General features: G+C 42.3%; 1 protein-coding gene across 1 annotated transcript; it reads right to left on the bottom strand.

Moving 5' to 3' along the window:
• Positions 1–236: 236 nt before the first annotated feature.
• Positions 237–13,913, bottom strand: LOC143844859 (pantetheinase-like). Its single transcript, XM_077352604.1, has 7 exons — positions 13,578–13,913; positions 13,362–13,492; positions 9,069–9,261; positions 5,786–6,083; positions 2,543–2,916; positions 1,351–1,521; positions 237–482 (listed from the first exon to the last, which is right to left on the bottom strand). Exons 1-7 carry the CDS (start codon positions 13,788–13,790, stop codon positions 363–365), a joined length of 1,500 nt encoding a protein of 499 aa, XP_077208719.1. The 5' UTR covers positions 13,791–13,913; the 3' UTR covers positions 237–362.
• Between the last annotated feature and the right edge of the window lie 8,427 nt (positions 13,914–22,340).

The following is a 22,340-nucleotide window of genomic DNA, read 5'->3' as shown; positions in this document are numbered from 1 at the left end:
CGTAAGAGCCACAATGGAAAAGGCCTGGGGGCTCCGGTCATTTCCAGACAGGCCATCCTTAGTGGTAGGATAGCCAACAGATGGCTGTGTGAAGATGGCAGCTGTCACACATGGAAGTGCTTACTTATGAGCAGTGAACTGAGAGCCTGAGAAATGGCTCTATGGATAGACCCTTTGAGTAAATTTCATAATTGACACATGTTTCTACAACAAGTCTACTTTGTCTGACAATGGAATAAAGATATTGTTCTTTACTACTTTTGGCACACAAACCTCCCAGAAGTCAGAAACCAGAGACTTAACACAAATATCTGGATGAAAGCAGATAATATGAAAAGGGAGTAAAGTAGCACAGGAATCTCTCATGGGGAGGCACTCTGCACATGTGGTGGGTCCTTTTCAAACCACCTCCCAAAAAGAGCCACAGATAAGACTGGCTTTGACAGGCCGCGGCTGCTTATCAGACGTCCATCAGACAATACCTGGGGAACAGAAGGAGGACGTGAAAATTGTATATGGGGAAGCAAGTTTTTATGAAAGTAAAGACAACCATTAGTGCCCTTGGATCTCCTCAGGACAGGGCCATGCTCCGAGGTATAATCTCTGGCAGTTCTCAGGGAGAGGAACTGGGAGAAGACCTCTTTACCTGAGACCCTGCTAACCTACTGGCAGTCAGAGTAGACAACAGTGACCTAGATGGATCAATGGTCTGACTCAGAATAGAAGAAGTTTCATATATTCAAGTAAGTTCAATGGCTTGAAATCAGCTGCTGCTTAGCTTCCTCCCTGCAAAGTATCTAAGATACCACAAATATGCATGAAGTTCTATGTGAGCCTTTATACTCTGCAGTGCACACATGGAAAAGGAGTTCATTCTTATAACTGCTTTTTTCCAGGAGTAACAGGCTGCCTAGTTTATTTGCTTGAAACAAAGTGGTATCAGCTGAAGCCTTGTTAGGGCTGTTCCTTGCCCACCAAAATCCCCAGGTATTTCCTAACCCAGAGCTGGAAACCCTCAGCCAAATGTTTCCTACACCTCATAATGGCATCTCAAATTGTGTTTCTGAAACACTGGAATAAAGGACAGCCTTATCAGTTCAAGAATGGGCACAAAAATGTCTGGAGAGTTGTCAATTGATAAAATTGACTGATTTGAGGAAAGGGAAAGATCCACAGCAATCTGATTCCATTTGAAAACCTGTAATGCAGAAGCAATGCCACTTTGTTAAGAAAGGTACTTCTTTGTTGCTATTGCTTTTATAGAATTTTTTCTTTGAAATTAAAATAAGATAAATTACAAAAATGACAATCCTCCACTGAAGTTTAAAGTAGTTTTAGTTCTTCTCTTACCTCAAATTCTCCTGGGGCCAGCTGAGATCCTGTCAGCAAGACTTCTGGAAACACATAACTAGTATTAAATGTGCCACTGAGAGACAAATAGTCAAACTTGGTTTGAGCAGTATCCACTCCCTGACCACATGATTCCAACTCTTTGGTGTTACACTTCAGTAGTGTACATATCTGTGGGTAAAAAAGGAAACATTTAATACATCTTTAGAAGAAGAAATATAGCCTCATTTACATGGTATGGCATGTACATGGTATGACGTGTAATATTGTTGTAATATTTGCATAGCACTTTGCCTGATTTTTAAAAATATATATTTACTATATTGAGACAATACGGTAGCACTATGGACTATTAAATTGACCTAAACAGGCCATTACAGCATCACCTTTATATTCAGATATTGTTAGGAAGCTAAAATATTATTGATATCCTTTAAGCCAGGCTTTCTCAACCAGGGTTTTATGAAACCCTGGGGTTTCTTGACGGTCTTGGAAGGGTTTCCCAAATGAGTGGAAGAAAATTAATTTATATATATTTTAAATTTGTTAAATATTTATTGAGTGATAAGACTATATATGGTCCTGTTGACCTACCCACCACCATCCCAAAATGGCCAAAGGTGGGCCTGGAGGGGGTGGGAAGGGGTGGGACCCTGTACACAGCTCTGCTTCCCAACTATATCATGCACAATCATGCCTCTTCCAGGGTTTCTCAAAGCCTGAAGAATGTTTTAGGCCTTTCTCAATGGTAAAAAAGATTGAGAAAGGCTGCTTTAAGCTGTGACTAACAAAACAAAACATGTTCTACAAAAGGTACCATACATGGCTCTATAGGTAATTCTATAACAAATCCAAAGGTGATATAAGATTTCAGAAAATGCCAAGGAAGCAACACCTTCCTATTCGTCACACAGGAAGACTTTGCCATAGGGATAGCAGGTACAGCATTATTAATTCATGCAGTTATATTTGTCCATTATGTTTATAAGTGCTATCAAGTTATAATAAACTTATGGCAAGCCCAGCAAGGGGCTATCATGGCGATTGGGAAGCAAAGGCCTTTCTCTTCAGTCTTGCTTGCTTGGTCTCCCATCCAAGAACCAAGTCTGGTTAGCTTCCAAAAATCTGATGATATCGGGCTATACACCATGCAGCCTTTCATCCCATGCTTACATCTCACCAATTTTTTTACCTGCAAATAATATTCTCCTTCAATCACGTGAAGCCCATCAAAAGCCCCAAATGCATAAACTTCATCATTGCATTTCTCAGCCATCTTGTAGCTCAAGTGGCAACAGAGGCCATTTTGACAAACGGTATGATTTCCTGCCTCTTGAGAAAGTCCAGTGAAGGTGAAATTATCAAAATAAATGGCTCCAGTGAATACTTCAGCTTGCGGAAAGAAGTGCTTGGGATTTGAAGCATATAAGCTCCAGTTAACAGAGGGAGGATACGTGGGGGACTGATGGGGATGTGCGTCAACTTCTGCAACGAGGAGACGACCTTTCGGTGTTTCCATATCAAAGTGATATATCTTGGCTCCATTTGGTGTAAAGATGCCACTTCCTGCAGATGACGGACAGAAACAGATTGGAATCAAATCTGGTTTGGGGATGGACTCAAACCACATTTTTACAGTTAGGTTTGTGGCTTATTGCTGAACCATGATCCTATATGAACTGGGAGCTTGCTTTATGAACCAAACTCGTTTGTAAGTGTCCATCACCCAACCTTTTTGCTTCCTTCTCTGAACCATTTAAACCCTGGAAAGCTGTGGAGATCAGAAAGCAGTATGTTAGACTACAGAAGGCCTAAACCAACAAAAATCCATTTTCTGTAGAAGCCATTTCTCTCAAAGTAGGCCTAAAGAGACAAAAGAAATGTTCTGCTGGTATGTCAAAGCTTAACTGGCAAGAAATAATGTAGATAGTGGCTGATCTCTCAGAATGAGGAAATCCAGACACTCTGAGCTATGCAAATGGGATGAAATTGCTAAAAAGATAGTCATTTGAGAATGAAATAATAAGAATTGTATTTTTGCTTACTTAAATCTAATACACTTTAAGATTGAAATGGTTCAACTGTTTCTGATATAAACAGCTGAACAGCCAGGACTGTTTAAGTGACTTTCACAGCTGTTTAAGTGAATTTCCCCATGAACCTCAATAAAATGCCTCAAACGTTTGAGGAGGTTTTGTCCAGGCTGTGAAACATAAACCAGCCAGGAATCATCATGAGCGGGTTGGTGCCCATCCCGAAACTGATTTGATGCTTATCATCTTTGCAAATGAGCTGAGTCTTAGGGTTGATATACAAGGGAGTTTCCCAGGATTTCAGCCAATTTGGCCCTGGATACTGGCAAAGGCACTTTATAGAATCTGAAATGATCCAAACAGTGTCACGCGGCAACTATGTATCCCCCATGTTGTATGTAAACCGCCCTGAGCCATACGGAAGGGCGATATAGAAATAAAAATAAAATAAAATAAATAACTAGTGTTAGCTTCTACCATGGCAACATCCAGGTCTCCAAGAAATTCAACAGAATTTGAGCAAGACCTTCCTACTGCCAACTAATTTTAAGCAGAGGTTTATTGCATGGCTAAAAATGTTTCACTGAGAAGGGCAGGACACACACAAGAAATGAGTGAAATTTGTCTGCTAGCTCCCCCCTCCCCAAGAAAACTAATCACAACTAGCACAAGACATGCTTATGGTAAAACAGGTCCAGAGGACTCATGGCAGTATGCTTAAATCATATTCTGCTGGGAAAGGAAGCTTCCACACTAGTAACAACAGTGGGATCACACAGGAAAATCCTGCATCATTGTACCTTTTCTCCTTCCTCTTTTCTCCTACCTACAGAACTTATGAATACAGGAGGACCACACTTGATAACATCAATGGTCACAACCTGTGGCAAAAAGAAAAATGTATGGCAAAGTCATAACTGCAGTAATCTAGTCCATAGCTCCCTTTAGGTATGTCTCAGTTAGACATATATTTTACCATGACAATTTTGAAAGAATCATGGCAACTGTAGTTTTATGAGAGTGCTGAACATTTAATCAGTCATATCTAGTTGGTACCTGTTGTCGTGGGGTATGGGAAGGACCAGTGTTCAGGGAATAAAACATGTTACAATTACTATGGGACACTATCATTACATTTACCCACTTTCTTCTTTCATTATCCATATCAGCTTCACACCAGACGAGGGCAGCCTTGACTCTTGAAATCTCATGCTGACCCAAATGTTGCTGGTCTCTAAGGTGCTACAGGGGCCTATTCCATACTGGTGGCACTGTGCTGGGCTGACCCCAGGGCAGGTTGGCCCGCCTCTTTCTGGACCCAGACAGGGGAGCATTTTCCCTGCTGCACCTGATCCACCCCTAGATTTGTGCCTCCAGATGAGGACACCATGGTGATGAAGTTCCACCATACTGCAGAGTGGCAGGGACATTTTTTTGTTGTTGTTGTTGCTTGAAGAATGTGGTATTATGTAACAACGCAATACCACATTCTTTTTAAAAAATGCTCCAGGCATCTCTGCCATGCTGTGCCACCTGGGGCATTTTTGATGTGGAACCAGGCCCAGCAATGATTTCACGTGGAACCAGGAATTTGCCCCATCACTGGATAAGTGATCAGATAAGGTCAGGGACTGGATTCTAGCTGTTCTAGTGCAGATCAACATGGCTACCCTCTGAGATCAACTTCACACCTTTATCTCTTTTTTGTATTGTAAAATTATCATACTGCTTGTCTGCTTTCTCTTTCTTTTGTTCTTTTAGCCATTGGATTCCATAGTTTTATACTCTCAGTCCAGTGTTTTCAGATTCACTGTTCCATATGTGGGTTATTGCCCCAATTATTATCCAACTGAACAAGGGCCATATATCCTTACAACTTTCTGCCTCATATTTAGAATGTAATTTGGTAATTAATAACAACCATTGCATTCTGTACTCTGGCTATTTTTCCTATTATCTATTTTCTAAGTAATAATCAAAATCTTAACTTGCCAAATTGGTCTACTTTAAATCTTAATTTATTTTAAGCAATTCACTGACAAAATTGAATTGACAAAATTCAGTATCTCAAGCATTTTGTGACATAACACAGCAACGCTTCTAGTGTTTGGAGTGTGAATTAGTTTAAAATTGGTTCTCTGTGATTTTTCCCCTTGTATTAAAATCCACGTAAACCCACAAGTAGTACAAACAAATTGTTTGGGTTGGATTGCTAACACAAATAAATAATGTGGTTTGGGGGGTTTAACAAAAATAATTTCTGACTTTTCAAAACTCACACTATAAATCCAAATTTTAATCATCAATTCACAAAGGTTTCATTTCACTGCTCCCCCATTCTCATGTTAGCATTGGCAGATGTAGGCCTTAACCTAGAAGTTTTCAGTTAAGGTTCTGATTACCAGTAAGATCGAAGAAAGGCTTGTGTATATTCGCTGAAAGAAGATTGACACGCATTCCCATAGCCCAAGCTGAATGAAACTGGATAGCAGACAACAGTGGGAGATCATTAGTCCAAGCAGTTGGGAAGAGGATGGTGTCCACCTTGAAGACTTCAACAAGTGATATGGCAGGTTCACGGAAATTAAGCATATCAGCACAAGTGAAAATGCCAAATCTCCCAAAGGACGTGTTGAAGTTGACAAACTGTGGGTCCTTGGCAAAATCAAAGTAGGGAGTTTCCGTCTCAAAAAGGTTGTACTGTTCATAAGACAAAGAAATATTCTTTGAAGAAAATGGTTCAGTTGTGATCAGGAAAAAATCAATCTCAATACTTTGCATTGTGTTATTTCTTGGCAGAATGTCACGTGTCCTAGCTTTTCTTTACAAAGGTGTAAAAGCAAGAATTGATTGCAACTGTCATTTCCTGTGTCCTTCTCCAGTGTTTTTCATGCCCTGTTCTTTTTCTATTCTCCCTCCCCGCAATAGAAAGTAAATGCAAAGAGGTGGGTGTAACCAAAGAATTTGCAGTGACATGTTGTGGGCAGATCTGGTCCCTGTGCTGCATCTGCCCTGATTATCTCTAGATATTACTGCAATTGCCCATGGGGCTGTACTAATTGAAGCTTTCAAAAATGTTTTGAAAGCCAGGATGTTGACTAGAGAGGGTCACAGGGACCATATCAATCCAGACTTGGCCCATTTATACTGGCTCCCAATTTGTCTCCTAGCTTTTTGTATTGTTATTGTTATCTACCCTTTCTCAGGGAGGGTTACATCACACAACATTACACGATTAAAGATATAGAAATACAAAAACAATCTAGAATAAACAAACTCTAAAACAGCTAAACACTTTTATACTTTGATGCCTATTTCTCATCTTTCAGCATCAGAAGGGGAGACGACAGAGATTTTAACAGTTCCAGATGGATTAATGGGGCTTAGACAGGGAGGCCAGCTTTATCCATTGGTTCTTATTGGACCTCAACCATAAACTTTGTGGAACAGCTTCATTTTACAAGCCCTGCTGAACCATTTGAGGTCCCAAAGGGTTCTGATCTCACTTGCGAGATCAGGCCCTGGCTGTGACTCAGGTCAATTTAATTTCCCTGGGGCCGGGGACCCTAAGCAAATTCTGCTTGCTTGTAATGTCCTTTGGGGGGTTATTTGGAAAGAAACAGCCTCAGAGGTATGATGGTTCCAGACCATTTAGGGCTTTAAAGGTCATAACCAGAAACCTGAATTTGATTCAGTCTCCAATCTGGAGACAGGGCAGCTGCAAGAGCACAGGTCGTATATGTGCCATTTATAATGTTCCAAAAAGGACTCATGTGACCACATTCTGGGCCAGTTAGGATTTCCATAGCAGCTTCAAGTGTAGCCCTGAGTAGACTGAATTGCAATCATCTAATCTGGAGGTGACCATTGCATGGATCACAATGACTAGGTTGGACATCAATAGATAGGGCACTAGCTGTCATGGCTGGCAGAGATGGTATAACACCAGGTGTGCAACATTCGTGACCTGGGCCACCACAGACTAGGGCTGAATCTGCATGAAGCATTTATTGCAATCCCAGATCAATTAAATTCCTTCCATCTGCACTGAAATCGATTTCCATTTTGATTTTGGTCGATGGAAATTTTCCATTTGCAACCTCCATGCCTCAACCCACATTGAACCTACATTTTCACGGGAATATCAGGGAGCGCTTATTTTCCAGGATATACAACTAAAGCACTCCAGAAGCCCAATAGATGGAAGTGTAGATGTCCGTGGCTTTGGATTAACTAGCACTCCTCCCCCCCACACACACACGCACACTTTTTTACAATGCTGTAAACATGTTTACAATGCTGACGTAGCACAGTTGTTTCTTGCTGACTGGTCAAGTTGCGGACTCAAAAAGAAAGGGCTATCCTTTGGATCCTTTGCTTGGGATTGTTGAGAGATTGATATCATTCCATTATTCACTGTTTTAAGCTACTCTCCACTCTTTGCTCACTAATCTGAACATACATTTTATGAAGACTTTTTTTCTTTAAAAAATTATTTAAGGGACTTGAGGCATAATATATTCTTTATCTAAATGGAAACTCAGTTTTTTGGTGATCTCTCCTCTGCGCTCCAGCTCAGCGATACTTGCAAACTCCCCCTCCCCCTTTGGCCTCAGCCATGGATTTCAAAGGCTCACTCTGCCCTGGGGCCCTTACATCTTGCTATGCACATGGGGGGGGCGATAAGCGCAAGGTTGCTTTAAAGTGGTGCAGTGAGCACTCAGTTTCCTGGCAGGCCCTCCATGAGCATGGGGGGAAGGGAGGGATGGGGGCCCAGAAGCGCAAGGGTGCTTTAAAGTGGTGGGGTGAGTGCTAAATTTCCTGGCAGCCCACCACAAACAGGGGGAGGGGTGGTGTGATCAAGAAGCACTAAGGAAGGCTAGAGTCGGGTAGGGGAGCCCACCCAGATGCAGATGGGCAAAAGTGACTGAAGGCTGTTTCGGTTTGGGGAAACTGTTTGTTGCAGATCACTTATTATGTCTGGGCCCAAATCAAACGGAGATCGGTAAGAATGAATGCAGGAAGAATCATTCAATGCGGAATAGATCCAGGAGGGGTCTAGAATCATGCTCCATTCTAGACCATTACTGACGGTGTTAACTGGGCACTGTCAAGTACTGGGAATTATATCTAAAGCATGCCAGCCCAGCCAGAGAACTTCGGTCTAATTCAGTTTCAGTCAATTCCACTTGAGTCAATTTATCATAGCCCCCAAACATTTGGCCAGAGTATCTGGGGGTATTGACAGAAGGCTGTCCATCAGCACATACAGCCGGGTATCATCAACATATTGGTATTACCCAAGCTGGAAACTCCAGATCAGTTGAATGAGGAGACACATGTAGATGTTAAATAACATCAGGGCGATAACCACTCCCTGCAACACCTCACATAGCAGAGTACACCACTGGGAAGTTCTCTCCCTTAGCATTACCCTCTGTCCCTAGCCTTGGAGAAAAGACCTACATGGATTGGAACCAGCATTAATAGCCTACCAGAATGATGGCCTACTCCCTTATCACTTTGTCCCAATTACTCTTTTTTATGCTTCTAATATAATATATTTGGGTTTCAATTGTTTTTAGGTTTTTATGTTTCTAAAAAAAATAAAAATAATATGAGTATATATTACTTCCAGTGCTTGTTCAGAGGACCCAGTTACCAAACCAACCTGTTCATTTTTACCTTGTGGTAACGTGCCAAAAATTTGCCTTCTGGATCATAGACAACATTTGTGTTGTACTGATAGTGCCCATCTTTGGGGCACTTTGGATCAGTTGAATTGCATGACTTCTTGTCCCCCATATTAGCAACCACGTAGATAGAGTAATTTCTTGCCATGCAGCTGAATCTTTCTTGCACTTCCGTTGATCCAAATCTAACATACACATATAAATAAATGGTGTTAAATAGCGTGAAGGGTTTGGTATCCATGAAGTCCCAGGCCTTCAGGGTAACATGGGGGGGGGGGTGACTGTTTGTTTAGCCCATCAAGAAACAGCTCTGAACCTGGAGCAAAATCTAGAGGCATATCAAACATGGCTCTAGGAATTGACAGAAACTCTATGGTCAGAACTTCCAGTAAGTAGATGAGACCATATTTTGGTTTGTAACTTAACTGATTGAAGGTTGCCAGATCCAAGTTGCAAAACTCTTAGAAATTTGGGCGTGGAAAGTGAGGTGGACAGGGATATCAGTGAGGTATAGTGCCATGCAGTCCATCCTCCAAAGCATCATTTTTCTCCAAAGTATCTGATCTCTGTAGTCTGGAGAATGAACTGTAATTTCCAGGGATCCCCAGGTCCCACCTGGAGGCTAGCATTTCTATAAACTGGTCGCTAATAAATCCCAATCAGTATTGCAGCTGTGCACACAGGATACTAAAATCCAATTAATCTGAAAATTTCAACAAATTGGTTTTGGACTTATGTACCTGGATTCATTTGTATTAACACCTGGTTGAAACAGATCCAGCAAATGAACTTGTAAAAACCCCTCAAGAAAACTAGATTGAGTAGATATTAACCCATTTATATAACCTTTAATCAAATAACCATCTTTGACACCTTTCATAATGGTATATTTTTAGTAATACTGTATTTATAGGGATATGTCAACACATACAAAATATAACTATTGTGATTTTTTTTAACAAAGAACTGAGTTGAAAAAGCCACCCAATCGCTATAATTTAGGCTGGCCATTGAGACACTAAATATGGAAAAGTTGTCCTTACACTGCCATCTACTGACTGAGATCTGCAAACAGATCTATTGCTTATTGCAGTACCTGATAGTAGTAGTAACTGTATTTGAAGAACTGAGCTTGCACTCGAAAGCTTATCAGTAATCACTATCACTAATCATCCCATCACTAATCAGTAATCACTAAACATCTTATAAAGTTGAAGTTGTGCGCAGCCAGTTCACTCCCTACCTGATTGGCCCTCTCTAGGGGTAAGCTGCCAATAGGGTTAGAGCACTCTGCCAATGAGAACCAATAAGTTCAAATTGTGTGCAAATAGCAAGGGAAAGCCTCTACCCTGGGAATATCTAGACCAGGGGTAGTCAAACTGCGGCCCTCCAGATGTCCATGGATGCTGGCAGGGGCTCCTGGGAATTGTAGTCCATGGACATCTGGAGGGCCGCAGTTTGACTACCCCTGATCTAGATAAAGAGAAACCCCTTTAGATAGAAATTCCTTCTCTATAGTCCAGCCTAGCTAGAGCCTGCTCCGTTATGCAAGATCTTCTCTTCTTCTTTGAAGACATATTCCAACATTTCAAGCAAGGCCTGCCCCACTTATTTCAGTATCACCTATGCTAACAGCAACAGTGGAAGTGGCCTACCTATTGGGGTTTCTGTATAGTTAGGAGACTCCCTAGATATGCAGAAAAATATATTTTGGCAATTGAGAAAGCAGAAAGGCTTAGTGCCTATTTTACATCTGTTTTTCCCCACAGGTCAGAGTGTTTAGGCACATCTAGAGATGGTTGTAGCCAAAGGATAGTGTCTGGGTGGCAGGTTAACATGGATAGAGAGGTTGTCGAGAGGCATTTAGCTGCACTGGATGAGTTCAAATCCCCTGGTCCGGATGAAATGCACCCGAGAGTACTCAAAGAACTTTCCAGAGAACTTGCAGAACCCTTGTCCATCATCTTCGGGACCTTTTTAAGGACTGGAGATGTCCCGGAGGACTGGAAGAGAGCAAACCTTATTCCGATCTTCAAAAAAGGGAGGAAGGATGACCCGGGAAACTACAAACTAGTGAGTCTGACCTCTGTTGTGGGGAAGATAATGGAGCAGATATTAAAGGGAGCGATCTGCAAACATCTGGAGGACAAATTGGTGATCCAAGGAAGTCAGCATGGATTTGTCTCCAACAGGTCCTGCCGGACCAACCTAGTTTCCTTTTTTGACCAAGTAACAGGTTTGCTGGATCGGGGAAATTCGGTTGATGTCATTTACTTGGATTTTAGTAAAGCTTTTGACAAGGTTCCCCATGATGTTCTGATGGATAAATTGAAGGACTGCAATCTGGATTTTCAGATAGTTAAGTGGATAGGGAATTGGTTAGAGAACCGCACTCAAAGAGCTGTTGTCAATGGTGTTTCATCAGACTGGAGAGAGGTGAGTAGCGGGGTACCTCAGAGCTCGGTGCTCGGCCCGGTACTTTTTAACATATTTATTAATGATCTAGATAGATGAGGGGGTGGAGGGACTACTCATCAAGTTTGCAGATGACACCAAACTGGGAGGACTGGCAAATACCCCGGAAGATAGAGACAGAGTTCAACGAGATCTGAACACAATGGAAAAATGGGCAAATGAGAACAAGATGCAATTTAATAAAGATAAGTGTAAAGTTCTGCATCTGGGTCAGAAAAATGAAAAGCATGCCTACTGGATGGGGGATACGCTTCTAGGTAACACTGTGTGTTAACAAGACCTTGGGGTACTTGTGGATTGTAAGCTAAACATGAGCAGGCAGTGTGATGCAGCGGTAAAAAAGGCAAATGCCATTTTGGGCTGTATCAACAGGGGCATCACATCGAAATCACAAGATGTCATAGTCCCATTGTATACGGCACTGGTCAGACCACACCTGGAGTACTGTGTGCAGTTCTGGAGGCCTCACTTCAAGAAGGACGTAGATAAAATTGAAAGGGTACAGAGGAGAGCGACGAAGATGATCTGGGGCCAAAGGACCAAGCCCTATGAAGATAGGTTGAGGGACTTGGGAATGTTCAGCCTGGAGAAAAGGAGGTTGAGAGGGGACATGATACTCTTTAAGTATTTGAAAGGTTGTCACTTGGAGGAGGGAAGGATGCTGTTTCTGTTGGCTGGAGAGGACACACAGTAATGGGTTTAAATTTCAAGTACAACGATATAGGCTAGATATCAGGAAAAAATTTTTCACAGTCAGAGTAGTTCAGCAGTGGAATAGGCTGCCTAAGGAGGTGGTGAGCTCCCCTTCAGTTTGGTGTAGTGGTTAGGAGTGCGGACTTCTAATCTGGCGAGCTGGGTTCGATTCTGCGCTTCCCCACATGCAGCCAGCTGGGTGACCTTGGGCTCGCCACGGCACTGATAAAACTGTTCTGACCGGGCAGTGATATCAGGGCTCTCTCAGCCTCACCCACCCCACAGGGTGTCTGTTGTGGGGGGAGGAATGGGAAGGCGACTGTAAGCCGCTTTGAGCCTCCTTCGGGTAGGGAAAAGTGGCATATAAGAACCAACTCTTCTTCTTCTTCTTCTTCTTCAGTGGCAGTGTTCAAGCAAAGGTTGGATACATACTTTTCTTGGATGCTTTAGGATGCTTAGGGCTGATCCTGCGTTGAGCAGGGGGTTGGACTGGATGGCCTGTGTGGCCCCTTCCAACTCTATGGTTCTATGATTCTATGATTCTATGAATTGTAAAAGACTCCCCCCCCCCAAAAAAAAAGAAAAACCCTGATCATGATTGGGCATGCTTATTGCCTCAAACTGTTGACAATCACCTAAAGAAGAGCAGAGGGAGATGGAAAACTGGGTAGCTCAATCCCTATGAGCTTATTTGGGATGCAGGAAGATTTCCAGTCTCTCCCTCCAAAATTCTGTGACTCCTGGAAGAACTCTGCACTTAATTTAAAAAAAGAAACTTTTAAAAAATGCATGGCCAATCTACCAGAAATGCTTAGTGAGTGGTAAGGATTTCGCAATGTCTTTTGACAGTTACCAGTCATACTATTGGTGTGCATTTTCTTTTAATATGATAGCCTAGGAGAAATACCACTCTTTGGGTATGGATGTACAGTAATGAGTATTACAGTAACATAAACCCTGTAAGAAAAGTAGCAAGAAAAAATTATCTACAATTCCATGATAAGTACATATAAGTGATTAACACAGTTAAAAAATTAAGCCAGATTACATAATGTTGAGTCTGCACACAAGAAGATCTTATGTTCTCTCACTAAACATAAGGGATGAAAGAAAATACCTTTGGGGGTCAGTGCATGGAATCCAGTTTACTTGAGGATCTGGTATGTCCTCAAGATAAGGATATATAGTTTCTCTCTTGAAAACTGAGCCATAAATGCCAAACTCGGGCAACACAATAATGTGGGAGCCCTGTAAGGATACCAACGCGAACACATCATCCACCAGAACCAATACTGTCATCTAAATATTGCTGGATACTACCAATGCATATTACCAGTGCAGCAGCTGTTTTGATGGCTTCTTCTAAAACATCCAGATTTTTGTTCATGTGCTGCAGAGCCTCCTCTCGGGTGACAAGTTTTGGAAATCCTTCTATCAGTATAACATCATGCTCATAGACTGCAGCAGTGTACTTTTCCAAGGCGGAAGCCTTGAGGACAACTCCAACCAGAACAATGGTGCAAATGGAAAGCTGAAAATGACCCATCCTTACTGAGTCTGTAACTATGACTGAGAAAAATCACAGGCTTTCCTGGGTTACCGAAATGGTAAGAATTGATTGAGTTACTTTAGAGAATTCAGAGGTCATGAAACAAAGTCGCATTTCCAGGAAGTTCATTATGATGAAACCCTAGCAAAGTGTTCTCCCTTAACCAAGAGCTTGCATAAGAGCTTGCATATGTCCTAACACTGACATTTGTGTATCTAAAAGAGACTGTGTCACAGATGAAATGCAGCTTATGTCAACCTAGAAACAGACAGACTGAACAAGGTGCACTAGAGTGCTTGGGTGACAAAATGGATAGCGTGGATTAACTACCAATGCTGGGCTGATCTAATTCTTAATATACCTGGGGATCTTTGTGTGCTGGAATAAGAGCCAGCTTGGTGTTAGAGCCAGCTTGGTGTAGTGGTTAGAAGTGCAGACTTCTAATCTGGTGAGCCGGGTTCAATTCTGCACTCCTCCACATACAGCCAGTTGGGTGACCTTGGGCTCACCATGGCACTGACTGAGCAGTAATATCAGGGGTCTCTCAGCCTCACCCACCTCACAGTGTCTGTTGTGGGGAGAGGAAAGGGAAGGTGACTGTGAGCCGCTTTGTGGCATATAAGAACCAATTCTTCTTCTTCTAAAGTTGGGGGTGTGTGGGATGGGGACATGCCACAAAAGCCAATGGCTACTGGTTACTTCCAAAGGGCAAAATGTTGGTTGGTGGACCACATTGCATTGGGGACAGCCCTGTTTACTGCCCCTGAGAGTGTGTAGTTACTGTGACCTCCTCTTGAGATCACCCATTCACCCAGCCTAAGGATGAAACTTTACAAGTTCATAATAAGGTGCCATAGGATGAAATACCTTTGCAATGATTCCGAAACATTCAAGTGGGTGGCTGTGTTGGTCTGAAGCAGCACAACAAAACAAAATCAGAGTACAGTGGCACCTTTAAGCCAACAATAAATTTTGTTTTGTAATATTTCTGAAGTTATATGGAAGTTGATTTCTAGGGGCATGAACAGACATTTTGTTTGGCTCTTTTAAAATTCATTTTTTGAGGTGTAACATTTCTGGAAATTATGAAGCCAGGAGGGGAATTTTTTTTTTCAATGGTTTGTAGTGGGAACAAAAATTTTGGGGAAAATTGAAATAGAAGCAATCCTTAATTTCCTATCAAAACTTAAATTATAAATGTCATGTGCCACCCCTGGCCCATGCCAGCTGAGTTGTTTATCCTGACCTAGAGTTGAATTGGTCGATGGAGTCCCCTTTGATGTGGCACCCCTTTTCTCCTTGTTCTACACTATTGAAAGACTCTAGCTAGTGGAGCTAACACCTGCATGTTACTTAGACTGGTTGTCTCCTGTTTTGCACCCCATGAGATCCAACATGGGCACTATGTTGAATTTCCCACCTGAATGTGGGTTTGGGGGAGGGGGTGGTTGTGTCCAAGATTATAACTAGTCAAGCTTTCTTTTGTTCATTGTTTTTAACAATGTTTATCTGCTCCTGATTCTCCTGTAGATGCTGCCTTCCCCCAAATAAAGACTGATTTATGTTTTTTCCCCCCAATGCCTGGAACTCCTGTGTGTTAGGTTAAAGGGTTTTTGGAACTGCCCCTCAGGGTTGTGACGATAAAATGAATAAATTAGTTAGCATATAAAATCTTACCCTTTGGCATATCCCAATTTTGTTACCAGAGTCAGGGAAATCATCCTTTCCCATATTGCTTTCAATCAAAGTTGTTGGAACAATAGGATTTACAAAAAGCATTAATTAAATGTAAGAACTAACTTACAGGCAAAGGAGAAGCACAATGGGGGAGGGAAACTCCACACATGTTGGATATGCACTTCCAATGTGCTTTTGCAGCTAGATTTTCCTGTGCAAAAAAAGGGAAATCCATTTCAAAAGTGCATTGAAAATACATTATCCAATGTGTGCAGAACGAGAAGGTAAGCATTCTGTAGTATTTAAAAAATAGCGAGAATGTACTACAATTTTCTCTAGAATTCATATGGACTAAATGCTCTCTGTGTTCAAATCTTAATCTGGGTTCTCCATCCTCCATTAGTCTCAGACTGCAGGGTGGGAAGGAAGGGTGGCAGTCCTAATCCATGAGGATTTCTCCTTCAGAGTAATCCCTGAACCATCAATACCAGGAATTTAATGTGTTGGTCTTGGGTGAGGTACAATCGAGAGCATGGCAGCACAGGTATACCCTTTGCCCAACACACCACCAGATGCCCTGCCAGCCCTACTGGAGACTGTGGCAGCCTGGACATTACAATTCCCTAGACCAGGGGTAGCCAACCTGTGGTCCTCCAGATGCCAGTATTTTCTCATGGGAATTGTAGTCCATGAACATCTGGAGGACCACAGGTTGACTACCCCTGCCCTAGAATACAAATTCTGGGGGACTTTAATGTCTATGTTGAGCTATCACCTTCTGAAAATGGTTTGGACCGGGTGTTAGCCATGGCAATACTAGGGCTCTCACAATTTGTTATTGGCCGTACTCATCAGGCTGGTCACACCGTGGACCTCATTTTCAACACAGGGTTGTCCGTGGATCTTGTGTTGGCAAATGCCATGCCATGATCAGACCACTATGACCAGATGGCTCAGCTAAGGCTACCACCCCACCTCCCAGTTGGGCACCAAGCAGATTTTAGTTTGCCCGCAAAGACTTATGGATCCAACTGAATCCCTGAAAGCTCTGCAGGACCCAATGCCTCCCAGCACTTCTCTAAATGGACTGGTCAGTGACTGGAATGACAGAATGCTGGCTGCCATTGATGAGATGGCTCCCTGATGTGCTCTCTGCCCCCATCTCAAGAAAGCCCCTGGTATACCAAGGAGCTCCAAGATAAGAAATGGGAACTGAGATGACTACAGCGAGTTTGGAGAAAGACATACAATGAAGCATCGAGAACATCTTATAGAATGCAGATGAAAGCTTATGAGATGGCAGTGAAATCAGTAAAATGTAACTTTTACTCGATTCCCATCATGTCTGCTAACTCACACCCAGCATAATTGTTAAGGATAGTTCAGTCTCTCACTGCCCTATAAGAAGGGCACCGAAATAATAGTCAATCAGATATCAGCTGTGAAGAATTTGTGAGTCATTTCACAGACAAAATCTCAGCAGTCTGCCATGACCCCCTCCCCTCTAACCTTAGACACCAAACTAGAGGCCACTTGTCCATCTCTGGAGGGAACACAGAAGGCCATTCTGCACAAGGACAAATGTTGCCAATTGTTCACAGAATGCAGAAACGCTGTATTAAATAGTGGAATTTAGTCATTCCGCATACCTTTTTTTAGTGGAATATAGAAGTCCCAGTAGCGTTTCATTCATTCCCCACAGGTTTCTGGTCTCGCTGGAATCGCAACAAAGGAAGTGATTTTTTTCTGTGCTTCTTCCCGCCCCTGGCCGTCAATCAAACGGAACAGCCAATGGGCTGTTGTGTTCATGCTCCCCAAAAGCCCCTTTCCCTTTAAGAACTGTTTTTTTAAAAACCAAACACACCCGTTGCAACGAATCTGTGTTCAATAATTGCACCGGAAAGACCTTTTTGCTGGCGTAGGAGCTGGCGATTAATTGTTTACACTCCTCAAGTAGAAAAAAAAATCCCCCCCCCACGGGCGCAATTTGTGGCTGAAATTAAGGGCAGTGCCGAACAGGGGGCTGTGTTGTGCTTGGGAACTTAGGGAGCTTTGTTTTACTTTAAATCACTTCTGTGGAGGGACTTTAGCCAGAGAAGCCTCGCTCGTTTGTTGCTTTCGCAGGTCTAAGGGGAAAAAAATGGCGATCACTTCTCCTGAAGTTCAGGGCAAGAGTGGGGGAGGGACTTTCTTTCTACTGCTACATTGAGAACACACATGTCTTTCGCTGGTTTGTTGCAGCTTGTGCGCAGAAGTGTACTGGTTTTTTCAGGGGGAATCCACTTTTCCCCAATTCCCCGAAAAGCACTACAGTGAAGCGCTTTTTGTGGGAATGTTGCAGGAGTGTTGCAGATTGTGTGTGATGTCATGCGGAACCTTGAATTTGTAGCGCTTACCAAAGGTAAGACTTCTGCTATATTTAAGTCGTGCGGAATGGACTTGAGTAACTTCAGATGACTCACACTAAGTGAAGTGGACAGAATGCTAACTGCAGCATGGCCAACCACTTGTCCACTAGATCCCTGCCCATTGTGGCTACTAAAAACAACAAGAATACAAGAATTTCCCTCTAGGAAATAATCAACCTCTCTCTCTCAATGGGAGAATTTCCGGAAGGGCTAAAAGAGGCAGTGGTATGCATGTTGCTGACTCACAAAAGCCTGACAACTACAAACCCATCTCACACTTAGCATTTCTGAGGAAAATAGTTGAAAGGGCTATCATTGACCAAATATCAAACATACCAAATATCAACATTCCTGGAGGCTCGATGGCAAAATCCCCAACTATTCACCGTATGATCTACCATTTAACCGCAGTGCTAAATGCCACATGTGCTGGCAGTAAATAATTTAGAGACAGTGTTACAGATGACAAGAAAGATCCCAGTTAGCATTCAGACCATTGGGCATCAATGTATCCAGAGTAAAAATATAAAAGCTCTCACATTGCAACAGTTTGCTAACATCTATTTTCCAATTCAAAATCATGGTTATAGCTTCAATCCCCCCAAAAACTCAGGTCCTCTAGGTTGGTGGTCCCCAACCTCCGGGCTGTGGCCCGATGCCGGGCTGTGAAGGCCCTGGCACCGGGCCACGGCTCCCTCCCCCCCCCCCCCCCGCTGCAGTAAGAAACTTCCCAGGCCACAAGCTTGTGGCCCGGCAAGCTTCTTACTGTGGGAGGGGGGGGAGAGGGAAGCAGGGCTGCGCATGTGTGCATGTGCCATGCATGCACACATGTGCCATGCACGGCTGAAAATGCACATGTGGCACTTCTGCGCATGCATGGCATGCGCGACTGGGCAATTGCCCTCCCTGCTGCCACTGGTCCACAGCCTGTAAAAGGTTGCGGACCACTGCTCTAGGTCATGCAATTTATCCTCAATGTGGCTTTGCAATGGCACGTCTCATGTGAAGTTTTTAACAGGACAAGTGCTCAAGGATTCTCACCTTAAGGGGCCTAGATGTCATGCCCACATATGAAAGTTGACACAAACATAAGATACCATAAATTAAGCATTTGGTAGCACAATTAATAAGTCCATTAATGGTAAGGGACCCACTGGAGGCATTTCCAAACTCCTAAATTTGTAGCATGTATTTGCAGGCTCGACCAGACCCACAAGTAAAGTTCCTTTTTGGTAAAGTACTGCCAGTTCCTGAATGACACGCCGCAGTAGTGGCCCAAAATTTCCTTTATATTCCTGCCACGGCCCCACGCACAGAGTAGGCATTTTTATAACTAACATTTCTATACCATTTAACTATACAGTCTTTTACTGGTTCATCTTCTGTTTCATATTTCAATAAAATATTGTACATTTTTGTAATTACATGATCATAATTTGCATGCAAGTCAGTTTCAAATACATTTTTAGCATTGCTCAAACCATACATTTTCTTATCCATTTTGAATCTTTCTGTTCATTATATATAGAAGAACCACTGACCATCATAACATTTTTTCTTAACATTTCTCTTAGTTTCATATTACATTCTCCTTGTGAAAATATAAAATATCTTGTCAAGTTAACCACTTGTTTTTCAGGATAATTTCTCTTCTAAAGAAGGCTTCTTGTATAGAGATCCATAGTGGAGTATTGATATAAAACCTTCCAAATTCTCAGCAAGGCACATCTAACAAAATGATTCTTAGATTCAACATTCATTTTGACTTTATTATACCATAACTATTCATGCCATCTAAATTTCACATCATGACCCAGTTCTAACCTTTGAAATCTCAACATTATCCAATCTTTTAACCATATCAAATTTTATTTATTTATATGCTGCCACTCACAGATCTGCTGTCTTGTGGAGGCAAATGACAATAAAAACTCACAATAAAACAATCACAAATTATACAATCCCATAACCTCCACAAATCCTAACCCCCATCACCCCTCCCTCCCTGGTCTGCCAGATCCAACAAGTCCCTCGAGGGTGATGTTACAGTGAGAAACTGTTCCTGAAGAGGGCAAGATCTTCTCTCTTTTGTAATGCTTCATAATATTATCTGGTAGGGCTAAACCCCCTCTTTCTTGAGCATCCTGTAAATTTCACCCAGGTTTTCATTTGCCATATTCATTTTGATAAATGATTTTGCCATTGTTTACAAGGTACTTCCAATGCTACTAAAGGTATAGCCGGGAATAAAAATAACATTTTCAGTAATACATTAATTTTAATCACCACAATTCTCCCCCACAAGGAAAGTCTCAATTTCTTTAATTTTAACAAGTCTTGTTTTTATTTCATTCCCTACTCTTATATAATTATTTTGGGAAAGCATACCATTTTTCTTTGTCAAAGTAATACTCAAATTTTTTACCTTACTTTCCAATTTAAAATTAGTTTTTTTGCATTACTTTTAATTGGTCTTGTATACTTATGTTTTTAACCAACATTTTTGTTTCATCTTTTTCATTTAACTTAGCCATTAATACCTCTAACCCCATTTAGTGGTTCTTTTAACATTAGAATGAAATCATTTGCAAAAGTTCTCAATTTGTTTCTTTTCTGATTTTAAAACCCTTATTTGTTTCTTCCTATCTTATGTTTCTATTTAGAATTACAAAACTAAAATGAACAATAATGGACTATCTTCCAATTTTAAAGAGTAGCTGTTTTGGTCTGCAATAAAACTAGATTGGAGTCCAGTAGCACCTTTGAGACCAACACAGTTTTCAGAGTATAGGCCAGGCTTTTGTGATGGCCACAGAAGGATTTCACTGATTGGGTGGGAGTTAATTGATTTTTAATACACTTTTAAATGTTTGAAACATTTATTGTGTGATATGACTATATAAGGACATGTCGACTTGCCCTGCTCTCCCCTTCCAGAATGGCCAATGATAAGCCTGGAAGGAGTGGGAAGGGGAGGGCCCTCAGTCATGCAAATACTTGTTGGCCAAGGCTTGTCACCCATATTAGTGACTGGAGGCCATAGAGGTAAGTACTCTCATTTTAACTTAATTGTGTGTGAGGGAGGGCAGAGTGGCATGGCCCTTCTCAGGCCCAGTTTTTCGCATTGGATGGTAGAGGCAATGGAGTGGCAGAGACCTGCCCCAGCCCTGTTTCTTGCATGGTGTGTGTGTGTGTGTGTGTGTGTGTGTGTGTGTGCACGTGCGTGGGTGGAGGCAATGGAGTAGCATAGACCTGCTCACTGTAGGTTCCCTTTGGTGAAGAACAGCATTCTGGTGACATTTGTCTTCCGGGGACATGGCAGGAAACTACAGCCTGCTGACATCACTTCTGGGTTATCTCAAAGCCTGAGGAATGTTGTAGGGGTTTCTCAACAGTAAAAAGGCTGAGAAAGGCTGCTCTGCACCATGCAGGCCCTGTGGACACACAATCATGATGGCTGTATTTTCTACAGTTTGGGCTGGTTAAAGGCTTTTGGCACCTGAGGTGAGGCAGCCCATTGCACCCCTGCCAGGTTGCACAGGCAACCCCATTCCACACACACACACACACACACACACACTGCTAGGCCAACCAGGCATATTTGTGTCCCTGGCCATTGTGAGTGAGGAATCCCAGTGACAGTGATGTTAGTGGCCGTGGCCTTTTGTGTTACTCCAACTGCTCCATAAAAGTATGGGGACTTGGCTATACAGGGGGGGGGGGGACTAGCAAAGACTATTTTGCCAGTGTTTTACAAGGTGATTACACCCTTTGAGGAACCCAAAGCAGATAACAAGTACAAAAATACAGAATGTAGCTACATTAACAAGTACAACACATGACAAACACAATGCAATTACACTAACTCATGTATGCAGAGAAATAAGGTAGGAAATGACTGCGGTTTGGGGGAAAGGTGGGCAGCAAGGGTTATACAATTACCAGTTGAGAAGTTGGCATGTGGATGGAAGGAATAAGAGCAACACATGTCTGGCGCGGATCCATAGCAGGGGACTGGTCACCAGAGAGGTGCTTGGGGAGCCCAAATGAAAGGTTTTTCTACGCTTTTCCTAGCCAAGTACATGGTAAAAAATCATGTAGGCTGAGTTGGGCTGTTAACCAAAGGTGCAGTTGCCCTTTTGAAAAATATTTGATTGATCTAGAATGGCAAAGATCAAAGTGATCAAAGAGGGGAATGGTGGGAAGCTTTGAATCTAGGTTGAAATTCTAATATGTAGGTGAATAGAGCAATAAAACTCTTGGCAGGCTGGCATGATGGTGGGGGCAGGAAGGGGGTTCTTGAAGTCAGAATGTAACTTCTGAAGATGTTCCAATGTTAGCAAAGCAATGGCTGGCAGAGGGGAATGCCAGGAAGGAGGATGCACTTTGAAGAGCAAAGATGCATACATGCTTCCCAGTCAGTACAAGGATGCAGAGTTTGTGAGAGAGAGGTGAGTTGCTC

This window comes from Paroedura picta, chromosome 1 (assembly GCF_049243985.1).
Source record: "Paroedura picta isolate Pp20150507F chromosome 1, Ppicta_v3.0, whole genome shotgun sequence".
NCBI lineage: Eukaryota > Metazoa > Chordata > Lepidosauria > Squamata > Gekkonidae > Paroedura > Paroedura picta.
This window is presented reverse-complemented; position numbering and strand designations above follow the sequence as displayed.